Source organism: Copadichromis virginalis, linkage group LG19 (genome assembly GCF_057382275.1).
Source record: "Copadichromis virginalis isolate Kocher_CV1m ecotype Utaka linkage group LG19, C_Virginalis_male_GT1.1, whole genome shotgun sequence".
Taxonomy (NCBI): domain Eukaryota; kingdom Metazoa; phylum Chordata; class Actinopteri; order Cichliformes; family Cichlidae; genus Copadichromis; species Copadichromis virginalis.
Window position 1 is genome coordinate 16798180 of NC_140636.1, and position 15393 is coordinate 16813572.

The following is a 15393-nucleotide window of genomic DNA, read 5'->3' on the forward strand; positions in this document are numbered from 1 at the left end:
TTAAGAAATTGTTATGATTGTTCTTCACTAAATCATAGAAGCAAATAAAAACAATCAAATTTAAAAAATGCAGCAAACTTTATGAAACATAACTGTATTACTCAAATCCCAAACTCTTAAGTGCTTAGTCCTTTTTTTTTTTTTTCAAACGTGGTGCTGGCAACAATATTAGCACTTTCCACTTTTGAAAATAATAATTTTGTTTAATTAACATTTCACGATGCTTTTTACTGTAAAAACACGGCTTAAAACATTTATAGTAACGGTAATTTACGTTAAACAGTTTCTGTCAACTTGTGATTTGATGCTGTGCTATTGTTTTTACCTCATTATTGCAGGTACGCCGAAATACATGCGAAGAGAAACTGATCATACGCGCTCCCGAACTGTTTGGTCCTCTGCAGCCACCGTAGACAGGACACAGAAACTAAAATAGTTGTTTATAAAACCAAACATTGGTTTTTAATGGGTTTATTTAATTGAGAATGTGATGTGGACATTGGTATGCTGTAGATGAGAAGTCATTAAAGTCTGTGTTTTCTTCTACTCTTTTTTTTTTTTTTTTTTTTTTTTAAAGCCACGCTGTCGGGGTGAGAGTTCAGTAAATACTGATGATGTCATCGTGTGAAGATGGCTGAAGGGTGAGAGTGAAGTCGCAAATTATTTAAACTTTTACACTTTAATCTTACAAAGAGCGATGGTGTCATGCATTTGTTTTATGTCTCATTGTGTCGTGTATCTAACCAGATATAGTGTGTTTACTTTGCGTTAACTCTAGCGTGTAAAGCTCTCGGAATCTTTTCAGGAAGTGCGTTTGTTTACCAAAACACAGCCTGGCTAGCGTTAGCATATGCTAGTTAGCTTTTGCTGTTTATCTTTTTAAATCACGCAGTGAGAAACTCTGGGCTGTGTTGACTCATCATTTTTACGCTCAGTGATCATATTTAGCGTTGAAAATCACTTCGTGACTTATTCGAACATTTAATCTAGCAGAGCTGACGTTAGCTTACTCGTTATCTGTCAAAGCTGCGTGTGTTTCTGGAATCCTTGAGAATCTCAAACTCAGATCCTTTGATCGATTACGAACAGACTGTAAATGAAAAGCTTTGGTGCTGATTGTTAATATTTCCTCTTCTCTTTCTGGATTTATGTGCGTGGTCACAGAGAAGGCTGGTGGGGAGGCTGGCTGCAGCAGAGCTTCCAGGCCGTCAAAGACAAGGTAATGATGTCAAACCAAAAGACTTCCACGTTATGACAGTTAGTAAGCCTTTGTTTATGTTAATGCTCAGGAATATTATGAAATACTTTGAGGTTTTAATAAAGAGGAAGAGCCAAAATACACCAGACAACACATTTTCATAGAGTCATTGCTGAGTAACAGTGCCAGCTGTTTCTCAGTTTTTTCTAGTGCCTTCAAGGGGCACAGTTTTAAAGTGTTGTGAGGTTGGATGCTGATCCACAAAATAAATCTCAATGGTATAAATGTGGAACTGTGTGGCAGAGAAATACGCATGTCACAAGCATCTGCTCTAAACCAGATTTTGGGCAAAGCATGTGGTTTCTTACCACTAATGCAATTTTCAGAAGAATTATGTAAACCTGTTGCTTTCGCACTTTCTCTGGCATATTCTCCTCCAGAAACCCATTCAAATTCATGCCTCACAATTTAATGATTGAATCCTTTTTTATAACAAATAACCAAAGTTGAGTTTTTAGCAGAATAGACAGTTGTGGTCAGAATTTCCATCCATTTATCATGAATATTTTGGTAATTTTAGGCTTATAACGACTTCTTTAAACTGTTCTTTTTCCCAGGGTGGAGTGATTGTACAGCAAACAAGTGTTGGATGCACAAGGTTGAATTTATTTGGGATTTTCTCTAATCCACATGGGATCAAAAGTATACCCCCCAATAATATTTGGTTAAATGTCACTTAGAAAGTTACACCTTGACCAGATCCTTTTGGCACACACAGACAAGCTTCTGATAATTGCAGGTGGATATTTAACCACTCTTCTTGGTGGATTTAGTATAAATTGGTTGGTTTCTTGGTGTAGATCTGGCTTTTAACAACAGTCCACAAATTTTCAACATGGTGAGGAATTTTGGAAGCTCAAAGTTAGTCTGTTTTAGGCTATTTTGTTGTGTTTTTGGATCATTTTTTCTGTTGGAACAACCAGTTGTGTCCAAGCTTCAACCGTCAAGCTGCTGATTTGGAGAATTTGGAATTAGTTCTACGTCTTTATTATTCCATCTGCAATGCTACCACCACGCTTGACAGGCTGTTCCGGTTGAATACCTCATTGTTACTTCTCCAAACGTACCTCTTGTCATTGTGACCAAACAGCTCAATCTTTGTTTTGACACGCTTCAAGGTATAGGTTTTGGAGGTGGGGCTCTTTTCTTGGTACCTCAGTCTATGGCGACGTAAAACTAGCTTTGCGATGGACAGTGACACTGAGGTTCCAGCAGTTCCCAGTTCATGGCAGGTTTGAGCATCTGAGCCTTGGTGGTTCTGGGTTGTTCTTGAATATGCTAATCAATTTTCACTCACCTGAAGATGACAGTTTGGGTCTTCTGGACACAAAGGAATGACTTTTACTTAAGTACAGTTGTTTGCACTGATGATCTTGGAGTCTGCAGTTGATTAGAAATGTCTCCAAGAGATCTTCCTGATTTGTGTGAATCTACAATTCTTCTTAGATCTTCACTGAGTTCTTTAGACTTTCCCATTGTTCTGAGTATTGGCCTGTGGCGTGAATAAGACACGGCGGGACCACGGAGCAACGTTCAGAGTCATCTTTATTTACATCTCACCACACCACAACACCCCCAAACCCCTCAGTCCCCGTGTTTTTAACTAGGCGGGCGTGATTAAGGATGCCGTGCAGGTGCGTCCGCCCTCCCTGCACGGCACCGCAGACCACGCCCCACCACATACCCCCATCGCCCGATTGAGGCCGGGGAGCCATCCGGCCGAACCTACTCCCCCACCGCCAGTGGGAGAGGGAATCAGCCCGGACAGCTGGCACCCCCAGGCCCCGGCCAAGCGACGGGGAGGTGCGAGTTCAGGCGGCCGCCCGCGAATCCAGCGGCGCAGGCAAAGCTGGTTCGGAAGTCGGACACGTGACAGGTGCACCCGGCGCGGCCGGCACAAGCGTGAGCCCCAGCTCACAGGTGGCTGGGCAGAGGTGTGGCGTGTACAGGCCTCTGGTGGTGGTGAGGCCGGTCTGGCGAGCACGGCGATCTCAAGCGTGGCGCCCGCCTCGCTCGCCAGTTCCACTCGAGCAAGCTCCCCTGGCACTGGGACCTCCAGCTCCTTGCGCGGCCCCTCCGTCACCGCTGTCGCTCCCTGCTGGAGCAGCCCATAGCGCGACTCCTCCGTCACTACTGCTCCCTCCGCCGCCACTCCCGGCTCGAGCAGCCCCTCGTGCAGCTCCTCTTTCTCCAACCGGCGCAGACCCTCGCGCACCTCGTCTGCCGCCTCCGGTTGGAGCGGCTCATCCACCACTCCCGGCAGGAGCAGCCCTTCACCTGGCTGTTCCCCCTCCTCCGGCAGGCGCAGATCCCCGCGCGCCTCGTCTGCCACCTCCGGCTGCTGAGGTGCCTCACGCGGCTCCTCCACCGCTTCACTGTCCTCGGGACACACCTGTGGGGGTGGCGCCCAGGCCCAGAGCAGCGCCGCCAGCTCCCCAATCCTTTCCAGGTGCCGCTCGGACTGGTCCTGCAGCTCTTCCTGCTGGCGACGCACCTCCGCCGCCTGCTCCCGCTGGGCGGCCGCCATTTCGGCCACCCTCTGGGCCAGCTCCTCCATTCCCTGGCTCCGATATGGACCCGCCGTGCTGCCTCCTGGGTTTCGGCACCAATGTGGCGTGAATAAGACACGGCGGGACCACGGAGCAACGTTCAGAGTCATCTTTATTTACATCTCACCACACCACAACACCCCCAAACCCCTCAGTCCCCGTGTTTTTAACTAGGCGGGCGTGATTAAGGATGCCGTGCAGGTGCGTCCGCCCTCCCTGCACGGCACCGCAGACCACGCCCCACCACATGGCCTTTCCAGTGACATCTGCCAAACATTCCTTATGAAGGCAAAGAGAAACAATAATGATGACTAATGAAGTTAAACATGCATAGGACTTGTCAGATATTATAGAACCTTCTGCACCATTTATTTAAATGTATACAAACAGTCACTTAAATCTTTTAGCCTATATGGATACTTTTGGCCCTGTGCGGATTAGAGAAAGCCCCAAAATAAATTCAAAGTCATTAAAGCCGTATGGTGTACAATCGTTCCACCCTGGAAAATGAACAGTTCAAAGAAATCATTAAAGTCCCAAATTCCCTTGACATTCATTCCTGTCATGAGTGGATGTTGTTCACACCTTTACGAATTGTAGTTATGTGCTCCACAGTTTCAGAACCACTAATGGATGTAATATGTTTTCAGTCTGTAAGCATCCATTTTGGCTCCTTCTAGTGCCTGTACTGTAAGTGGACAAGGAGACACTCAGCAGTACTTTTATTATGGTGCTTCACAAAAAAACCAAACTGTTGTCAACATTACCTGTTGGACAGGATGTGAGAGGAGAGATGAAGACAGGGGCACAGTTTTATAGAAGAAATGAGTTATATAAAGCAACAGGGTTGTGTCAGCCAGCATTTGAATGTCATATCAGTATACGTTTAAAAACTCACTTTACTGCAACAGTTTCAACAGTTTCTCCTTTTTCCTTAATAAAAAATGTTGCTGTAAAAGCTGAAGAAAAAAAACATGATCTTTTATTTTAAATTTCATACTCGGTAGCATTGTACCACCACTCAGTTTAGATCAACTCGGATACAAAAAGATGAAATGGTTCCAAATAAATGATTTCTTTAGAGTAATTAAACAAAAGACCAACTCATATTTTTAAGAATTTTGCCACCGTCTTGGTGTATCGCCGCTTATGACTTTGATAGGCTGAAGCAGCAATTTCCTGAGAGATATGATAAGGTTGAATCTGGATTTTGATCTTTGTCCTTTTTCTTTACAGTCATCTGAAGCCTTAGAATTCATAAAGCGAGACCTGACTGAGTTCTCCACTGTGGTGCAGCATGATACAGCCTGCTCAATTGCAGCTACGGCCACTGCCGTCAGAAACAAACTTGCAGTAAGTATTAGGCTTTAACTGCATCGTGTCTTTTATGAATATCTCCCAAATGCCTGCTTACATGCAGATCGATTGTGTATTTATTCTGCTTTTTAGGTGGAAGGTTCCTCTGAGACTACAGAAAAAGTGAAGAAGAGCCTCTCTAGTTTCTTAGGCGTAATATCAGACACGCTTGCTCCACCTCCTGATAAAACTATTGACTGTGATGTAATCACGCTGGTGGCAACACCAGCAGGAACCACAGAAGTTTATGACAGTTCAAAGGTGAGTATTAAAGTGTTTGTATTAGCACGCCCGTTAATTCATTAGTTAAAAATGGCTAAACGCACATGAGGTCCGAATGCATCATGCTGTTTGCACCTTTTCTCACTTGTTTAGGTCTAGGCATCAAAGGCTGTTTAATGGTTTTGGTAACAGTTGAGATTTTGGTTGAAATCTGCAGTTTCAGTTCTTCACAGGGCCTCATTATTGTTTCCTAAATCTGATGCTCACAGTACAGTCAAAGGAAACTTTTTTGTGACATTAGCTCTGAGAATAAAACAACAGGTTTTGAAGATCTAACAATGAGAACAGGACATGATACATGAGAGGAAAGACTTTGGACAACATCCTGACCTGACTCACCCAGCTGTTAATTATCCTTATGGAGGCCCAGCTCCACAAGCAGTGGGTGCAGTTGAGTTTACACTATCATTTTTGCTGAGACTGAACTTAGTATTTTTAATTTTGGTCTCTAGCTGGATGGAGGATCACTAACAGACGGAGTTGTTCTCCTTCAGACTAAATTATATTAACACTGAGAGACTCCCTAAATCCTGTTCTTAAATGCTCCGGGCACAAGTATTACTGGAGCTGCATAGAGTGGCGTAAATTGATTGGAACACTATCATGATAATGTTCCCTTCAAGGGATTGTGGAGGGGAGAGATCCTCTGAATATTGACCTCTTTCTTGCCATTTTCCAATTCCTGCTATGTATCTACATCTCCACCCTCTCCTCTGCCTTTTGCCCATTTTCAACAAGTTTTGCTCCTGATAATGTTTTGGCCACTGTCATAGGGCTGTTTTGGAAATAGAAGTTACCACATATGGTGAATATAGACAGACTAAGGTTGCATGATACAGATGGACCTGGTAAATTAACTTGTTAAAGCTGGAGCACAGAATTTTGTGTGAGACGAAGAGAGAGCAAAAACCTTTTTGCTGAAAATCTTTGAAGAAAATGCTTCACGTTGCGTTTATCAAGTACAGAGTCCGTCTCCAGTTTTAGTCTCTGTTGTGTTATCAAACTGCAAAAGTGAGCACATGATGTGCATGTGGAAACGAAACGATCTCCATTCAGCGTTTGTTGTTTCCTGCAGGCACGTCTCTACAGTTTGCAGGCTGACCCAGCAACATACTGCAACGAGCCAGATGGTAAGAAAAATCATGATCAACTGGTTGATCTGTGAAGGTCTGCAACCGGTGTTCTGTTGCAGACATTTACAGTCGACACTTCATTAGGTACACCTTGCTATTGGGTTGGAGCCTCTTTAGCCTTCAGAACTCTTTGGAGCATAGATTCACACAAGTGCTGTAAACATTCCTCGCACGCTTTGGTCCATATTGACATAATAGCATCACATCAGCGTGATCCTGAGATGCTGTTGTGCATATATTTTTTGTAATGAGTTATCAGCTCAAAGCAGTCTGACCATTCTTCTCTGACCCCTGGCATCAACAGGACGTTCTCTCCCAGAGAAATTACACTTATTGGATATTTTCTCCTTTTTTGGGCCATTCTCCGTGAACTTTAGAGATGGTTGGATTGGAAAATCCCAGCAGATCAGCGTATTCTGAAATATTTATACCAGCCCATCTGGCACCAACAAACATGCCACATTTAAAGTCACTTAAATCCCCTTTGATCCCCATCCACGTCATTGGCTGATTAGATATTTGTAGTAAGAAGCATTTGAACAGATTTGCCTAACAAATTGGCTGCTGAGTGTGTTTTATTTGTTGACAGACGTATTGATGTAGTGTTTTGGTTACTTTGAATGTGTGTTTTGTTTTCTCTTATACCTCTGAGAGACCTGTATTTACCTTTTGTGGGGTCTATAAAATCTTTATGCTATATATTGCAATCTTTTGATCAGATTTACTGGAGTCCTCCTTAAAATCATCTAAATAATGAAATGTTGTTTTTTCTTTGTCAGGCCCCCCTGAACAGTTTGAGAGCTGGCTGTCCACCTTCAGCCTGGAAGATAAGAAAGGCGAAATCTCTGAGCTTTTGGTCAACAGTCCCTCTATACGAGCGCTTTATACCAAAATGGTATCACTTGTTGCTCTCTTCGAACGTTTGCTCCTCGTCTCCTTTTGAATAAATAAAGAAGATAAGAACTTTGTCTCTTTTGTGCAGGTGCCAGCAGCCGTAGCACATTCTGAGTTCTGGCACAGATATTTCTACAAAGTCTTCCAGCTGGATCAGGTAAACCTGCCGTTTCATATGATTTTCTTTTTTCCTATATACACATCTTTCATGCAACTTAAATATTTTGTCTTGGGTGCCACCTGCTGGCCAGTTTTTGGACTTTTCTAGGAGGTTTACCAACGTGCTCAAACAGCAACCTTAAAATGAGCCACATACACAAAGAACTATTGAATGAAATTTTCTTTTCCAAATGTGAAAGCTAATCCAGTAACATGGTCTGTGTTTGGGCGGGAGGATATTTGTGGTGTTTTCTTGTCATTATGATTTCTTCACACTGACACGAACTCACAGGAGACGAGATTTGCTGAATAACAGCAGCATTCCCGTTGGTGCCTCTTTGTATTCTTTCTGCACGTTGCTCTCAGTGTGAAATAGGAATTATGCTTTTAACGCCTAATTACCCCGTGTGCATTTCTATTATGATGATGTTGTTTTTTTTTTTTTCCCCAAACGGAGAAGACGTTCTCCTCTTCCCATTAAAGTTGTTATTCAACACATTATTATGGAAATAAAGGCTGCGGCAGTAAAGAGTACTTTTATGTATCAAACACAATAATTTATTTATGAGAGTCTCTAACATTAGAGCAGATTGTTGATTGCAGTTTTCTCAAAAATTGCACATCCAAACTGTTTTAAAGACATTTGCAAAAGGAAGGCAAATACAATCAGTACATTAAAAATTAAATCATGTCTGATTATGTTGGAGCCAATGTGAGTTTTAAATCATCAGAGCAATACAAACTTTAAGCTGGTCACAGTTTTACACTAAGTACAAGTCCTGTTTGAGGTTTATTAGGTTAAAGTTGAGTTTAAGGTTAAACTAAAGAACTGGTACTTGGCTGTGTTCATGTGATTGAATGTCCTCGGGGTTTGTCACTCATGGTGAAACATGAGATCTGCTCATCTGAACAACCCCAAACTCAGCTGATGCTAGCAACCTCAGTTAGCTACGCTGCATTAATAAACTGAATGGTCACATCAGACACATATCGGCTAATTAGCGCTAAGTAATTACTAGAATTTAACTTAGCAAATAGCACCTGAAACACAAACTTCTTGTATGGTCTGAACTGCACAGCCGTAAGATTAATCAGATACGTCCATTAAAAAGATCTGAAAAGGGTTAGGGGTTAGCTGTCGATCAAAGTGGCTTTCCTCTTTTTTTTTTTTTAATGAAGGGAACATTCATTTTTTGTGCCAGCTTCTAAATGCTGCTTTTTAATGTTCTAAAGCTGAGACGCTTTGGGGGCCAATGTACTTTTGGAGCCTCAGATGGCGATTAGAAGAACTGTAGATGGTGGCAATTGACACTGGCTCTGTTTTTTGGGATGGATGGATGCTGCTTGGGACAGACATATAAAGACTTGTTGAATTTTTAATGGGTCTATGATTCACAGATATTGAGACTATAGAAGCTTTTGTTTTTCTGTGTTATCTAGGAGGAGGCGAGGAGGTTGGCGCTGAAGCAGAGAGCAGAGCAAAGTGCGCACACAGAGACGCTGGGCTGGGAGGAAGAGGAGGAGGGTATGTTCGGGAGATTTAATGGTTATCTGCCAGCTTTGCTTTGAAACACTTTCACTCACACTGGCTCCTGCGTTTATTGTCAGATGACTTCCTTGGTGCCACGTCGTCATCTCAACTCAACCTCACGCCCCCGTTGGACAGCAGCAACCTAACAGTTCCTACAGGGGCCGCTGTGCTGAGTCCCGTTCTGTCTCCAAGCGAAGAGCGTGAAACCACCTACTCGGTCAGCAGCGACAGCGTCAGTCTGCCAACTCAGGTAGAAGTGCGGCCAGAGCCCGTAACCGCAGAGCTGGCAGAGAAACTGACAGAGAAACTGACAGAGAAACTGACAGAGAAACTGACAGAGGCCAGCTTGGAGGATGTTGTAAACAAGACGCAAGACGAGCAGAGGCCCGGAAACAGTGACTTACCTCCTGAAGCTCAAGTGGAGGCCGTTACCCAGCCCGAGGTCACAGCTGACGGGGTGTCAGCGCGAGCCCCGGCCTCAAAACCGGAAAACTCAAAAGAAGATGGACCACAGGACCTGAGAGTTTTTGAGCTCAACTCTGACAGCGGGAAGTCTACGCCCTCCAAGAACGGCAAGAAAGGTGCGATGACCTGAGGCAGTTGGTCTTACTGTTCCAGTTGAATCGAAACAGGATTAGGTTCAGGGATGTGTTTATGAGTTTTCCACTTAATAGGCTTAGAAGAAGCCGCAGAGTCAAGGTCATAAAGTCCCAACTTGTTGTGTCTCTCTCCTCCATCTCCAGGCTCGAGCACCGATGTGAGCGAGGACTGGGAGAAAGACTTTGACCTGGACATGACGGAAGAAGAGGTCCAGATGGCTCTCTCTAAAATCGAAGCATCTGGAGAGGTTTGTGGAGTTTTTTTTTTTTTTTTTTTTATGGGGGGATCTATATGAATAATTCATGTTGTGTACATTCTGCTCACTTTTTTTCCCCTCCTCCTCTCACCAGCTGGATGAAGACTGGGAGAACTGGGAGTGAGTGCCTCTGCTACACGAACCCCGTCCCGCCATTAAAGCTAGTTCTCTGCAGACGAACCATGCTTAATGTGTTTTAACTCTTTGTCCACTCTGTCACCATGTCATGATTGTCAGTGGGGGATTTTTTTCTGGCGGGTTTGGACCATATTGGTAAACCTGTTGAAAAGCGCAACGGGAAGACCAAGGCAATACGAATTAGAGTGCTCTGTCAGCTGTAGGCCTCTAGCGAGGGAAATGACTCTTGGCTATTTCTTGGAGTAACTTCTCACTTTAGAGAGTGTATGACACTAGCGTAGGACAGGTTGTAATCATTCTGACCTTAAAGCTCGAGGGCGAGTCGGAATGTGAAGGGTTTCACTGCAGCAGCCGGGGAGGAGCTGTTTCTCTTTACTTTCTTTATCACATAAAATTCATCTTGTATATGTTGCGAGTGTATTTCCAGGCGATGACTTAAATGCTGGCTGCGAAATAGCCATAAACTGTAATGCTGCTTGTCTCCTTTCTAAGATGAAACACTTTAAACCTGACTTTTTCTTCTTTTTTTTCCTATTTGAGTGATCATGAATGATGACACTTTTCTTTCTCATCTGTTTTATGCAAGTGAATCTTCAAAATGGAAAAAATATTTTGGCCTTTTTTCGTTTCCTTCAGATTGCTTTTCATTTTGGACTCACTCCCGACGCTTGGTGTACGGCTTTGTAAAACACACAGTAGTGTGATGATGTAATCCAAATGTTTTTGTGACACCATCTGAAACACAACCAGCTGACGTGTCGTTATTCCCTCTCTCCTCGTCGCGTGATTGATTCAGATATACAAGATTTGTGTTGGTGTCTGTCATTTTCAAGTAATTATAAGTTGTTTATCTGTTTGTCATATGTGGGTAGAGGGAGTTTGTTAAGAGAACAGTCACAGTTGACCCAATAGAGTTCAGACCGGTTCTGGTATTGTGATTCCAGATGCTTTGGTTTGAATTTGAGGAAAGCTCGCAGGTTCAGACAGAACAACAATCCTATGATTTTTTTTTTTTTTCTTTTTTTTTTTTTTGTTTGTCTTCGTTGGTCCATCGTCAGAACAAAATGGCTCAGCAGGCAGTGTGCCAAGTAGAAGAAAGGGTGAAGTGAGCACGCTCCACGCTTTTCCGATTTCCTTATCCATCATCTGTAACGTATTGAGGAAAAATAAGCCTAGAGGTGTAATATTTATACTACAAGAAATGCTTAATTATTGTATTATGTGCTTTAGATTGCATGTCTGTGCAATAACATTATGCAAAACATTGTGCAGATGGTCACTGTTGAGTTGTATGTTTAGTTTCGTTTTGGCTGTTCTTCAGGTTTTGACGATGTGTTGCATGTATATAACTCTCGGCTGCGTGTTCCCTTCAGAATCACACGTTGAACTAATCAGAGCTGTCGACTTCTTTTTGTTTAACGTCAGTTATTTCACTTTATTTTCCAGGTGATCTCTGTCATTAAAGGATTCATGGCTAACGAGCTCCGTGTCTTGCTTAACGGCATACTGCAGGACGACAAGAAAAACGTTTAAAATGCACAATATGTGGAGATACTTAAGTTTCCACTAGAATTTTGCAGTTTAATTTGTAAAAATTTGGCTACTACAAAAGTACTTATATTAGTGTCTTTGTCAGGACAAATTTGGATTTAAGATGAAAAAATCAAAAATGATGCGAAAAGCTGTGAAACTACTTCTAGAGGTTTAAATGTACGTCTGTTCATACATTCACTGCCTACATAATTAGGTGCACTTTGCTGGTAGAGGCAGGCTGTGGTGTTCAAATGATGTTTGGTACCAAGCGAACCAAAGTCCCCACAGCGTTAAACCAACATCAGAAGCCTGAGTTGTTAATAGCAGGCAGGATGGACGTTTACACCACATTGTGACTCTACCATCTGAAATTCACAGCAGAAACTGAGACTCATCAGGCCACGCAACATTTTTCTAATCTCTGGTCCAGTTTTGGTGAGTCTGTGAGTTTTAGCATCACTCTCCTGCTCAGAGCTGACAGGACTGGCAACCAGTGATACTCGCATGCAGACCTTGGGTGTAACGAGTGGTTATTTGAGTTACTGTTACCTTCCTATCAGCTCAAGGCCTCTGACATCAACAAGGCAACCGCTTGATATTTTCTCTGTTTTCAGACCAACCCCAGAGTTGGTTGTGTGGGAAAATCCCAGCACATCAGCAGATAGGTTTGACCTCTTTCACTGTACTTTTTTCTAATCTTTTTTGGTCCAAGTTCTTTGGCCGTTATTTAAATAAATGCGTAATATTAAGACGTACAGAGGTATGGAGAAATAATTAAAGCTTCCTAATAACACCTGAGAGTTGCAGGTATGTTCGAGCAGGTGTTCTTACTCTGAGGAATAACGGAGCCATCTGTGGACTTTACAGAAGAGCGCTGCTATGATGTGAAAATAAGAATACAAATGACTGAATGTGAACTCAAAGATGTCTAAAATTTGGAGGAAAACATGGGTGAAAAATGATCACAAATTTGAATGTGGCTGGTAAATAATTTCATATTTAGCCTTTAGGGTTGGAAAACCTTCAGTTCTGGCATATATGCTACAGCAAGAGCATATGTTTGCAACGACCAGCCCTGCCACCTGATGGCGCTGTTGCTCCATTTAGACAGTTTTAGTCACAAGCTGCCACTCCTTTTCTTTCAGCTGCAGCATCCATCTCACACACGGATCAGCCACGTTTCAGACACACACCGATGTTTTTATCATCAGTTGCATTAGTAGTTTTCCTTCTTGCATTTTTCACACACAGTCTCATCTAATTTGACACCCTCCCCCTTCCCGGATGCCCCGAGGGGGCTGTCAGTGAAACGCTTTGGTGGGTGCTTGTGGCGGCATCTGCTGGGCTAATGTAGGTCACAGTGGAGGGACACCTGTACAGCGTGCTGCCTCTGCAACATGGATGCTGTCTGAAAAGATGGCTACTGTCTGCCTGTGTCTGTATGGTGGGTGTGGTCATGGTGGGGGACTGGTGATGAATCTCCATTTCAGATTTTCAGATTTTAAGCATGGATAAACACAACCTTGAACCTTGGTCTCCTGCGGCTGTGTTTATGGATATAATAAAGAAAGATTAGGCAAATCACATTCAGCTCTTTATAGCAGGAGGGGCCATACATGAATGACCCTAGATGTGTGTTTGTGGTGCTTACAGCTGGCTCCCAAGGACAGAGTCACCTAAAAGACTTGACCATGTTTACCTGCCTATTTCTTTTATATTATTATTATTAATAATAATAATGATGCTGTTTTATGCTGAAACCAGCAGACTCACAGCACTGTGGTAATGGGTTGTGCATATGCTGCCCTAACTGGACCTCAAATAACACATCACATTCTTTCGTACCCTGTTCCCACTCAGAGGCCTTAGTCAGCAGAAAGGCTGTAAAAGAATTTCCTGTCGAAGCCCACCGCTCCCTGCGCCTGGAGTTGCATGCATGTGTGCTTTGCATTAACGCCGCCTTTCAACAGTGTCATGTAAAGATCATTTTAATAGTGTGTGGGGGAGAGAGTGGTGGGGGGGAGGCAATCAGAGTGGAGAAAGAAATATTCCCCTCCTGAGGATCTCTGCAGCGCCTCCCCCCCCGGTAATCCATCCTTCACCAAACTCTTCCTGCTTCTCTTTCTGGCTCTTTGACTTTCTCTCGCTCCCATCCACGGCCACATAGACACTAACCGGGTCCCGCACGTAGACCTCGAGTCTCCAGCAGAAAAATGCATAGAGAGTCAGGGTGAGGTCATTGTCTTGAGAGCGAGTATTATTCTCGACACCCTAAAGGGAGAAACCCTGTAACCCCCTCTGCCTTTCAGTAAGCACAAAAGACTCCCTTTGAGGGAGGAGGCCGTATGGAATGTGTTACCAGGGTTTTCTATAACGTCCGGCCTCCAGATTCACACCCGTTCACCCCTGCATCTTTGTGCTGTCATGCAGGATGTGCGTGTTTTGAAGGTTTGATTAAATTCTACATCCATTAAGGTTCAAAACTAGCGTTGCATAAGCTTTGATGCACGTATGATTCACCTTCCCTTTCACAGTAACTCTGCAAACTACATGTCTAACATACATTAGTCTCCTCCCTTCCAAAAACAGAGAAAATGCAGCCACCATGCAAAGATCTGATCCATCTCTGAGTCTTGTGGGGGAAAAGAAGAAGGAGAAAAAAAGGCTTCTAAAGGACTCTTGAGATGCCTCTAGATTTTTCCATGACAAACCATCGCCTTTCCCAATGCTGAGCGGTGGGAACTGGCTACTTTGTTTGTGCAAAGCGGTGTCTGGGAGGAATGCAGGGTTTAGTCCGGGAGGGGACAGTTGGGGGAAAGTATGATAACTCCCACTCCATTCAGATTTATGGTGAAGACAGAGGGGCTCCTCTGGATGCATGTCAGGGGACCAGCAGCGCACCGCCCCTCTTCTCCCGGCCTGCCAAAGCAAATGTTTAGTCAAACCCCCTGGCTATTCTTTACATCCTCTGCTGTCTTTCTCTCCCTCTCTCTGCCACAGTATGGGAATGTTAACAGCAGTTTTCCTGTAAAGGTTTTATTCTGCACACTTTGTGTGAGCAGGAGCTTTGAAACCTGAGTATACTTCAAATTTCGATATAATTTTGTTTGTTTTTTTTAATGTGGAATCTGCACAGTTCTGCACACATAATCCTGCAGTTCAAGATGATTCAGGTTTCTAAAAGACCTTTAGCTTTTAAAGGTCATTTTCATTTCATATTAGTTTGATATTTAGGATACCGGCTCCTTAGTTTTGCTGCAGATATCTTCATATCTGTATGCCAAAAACTGAGCTACAGGCAGCAGTGAGTTAGCTCAGTGTAGCTTGAAGGTTGGAAAATGGGAAATACACTGGGGGAACTGCATGAACTCTTTGGAATTTTAAGGTTAACAATCATCCAGCCTCTGAAAGCCACAGATTACAAACAAGGTTGGGAATAAATATTTAAATGTGGGCCTCGCTGCACTATATTCCTGCAAATGTTGAACTGGAACCTGATTTACCTTCTGTGTGTTTTCCTCAAATAAAGACATTTTCATGATAAAACGATGCAGAAATAGAGACAGACTGACTCAGAAATATTCAGAGCACAGGAAAGTAAGTGTTTGGAGAACCACTGACTCTCTGCTGAATGCTTTCACAGCTCAAATGATTCTTACGTCCATGCCTGCTTTATTGTTTTACTACATAAAATTGCATATTTT

General features: G+C 43.3%; 1 protein-coding gene across 1 annotated transcript; it reads left to right on the top strand.

Moving 5' to 3' along the window:
• Window positions 1-580: 580 nt before the first annotated feature.
• bsdc1 (BSD domain containing 1) lies at window positions 581-11637 on the top strand. Its single transcript, XM_085441837.1, has 11 exons — window positions 581-641; window positions 1165-1219; window positions 5044-5160; window positions 5257-5424; window positions 6521-6575; window positions 7358-7473; window positions 7561-7629; window positions 9072-9156; window positions 9240-9743; window positions 9906-10009; window positions 10113-11637. Exons 1-11 carry the CDS (start codon window positions 631-633, stop codon window positions 10140-10142), a joined length of 1314 nt encoding a protein of 437 aa, XP_085297963.1. The 5' UTR covers window positions 581-630; the 3' UTR covers window positions 10143-11637.
• Window positions 11638-15393: the final 3756 nt, after the last annotated feature.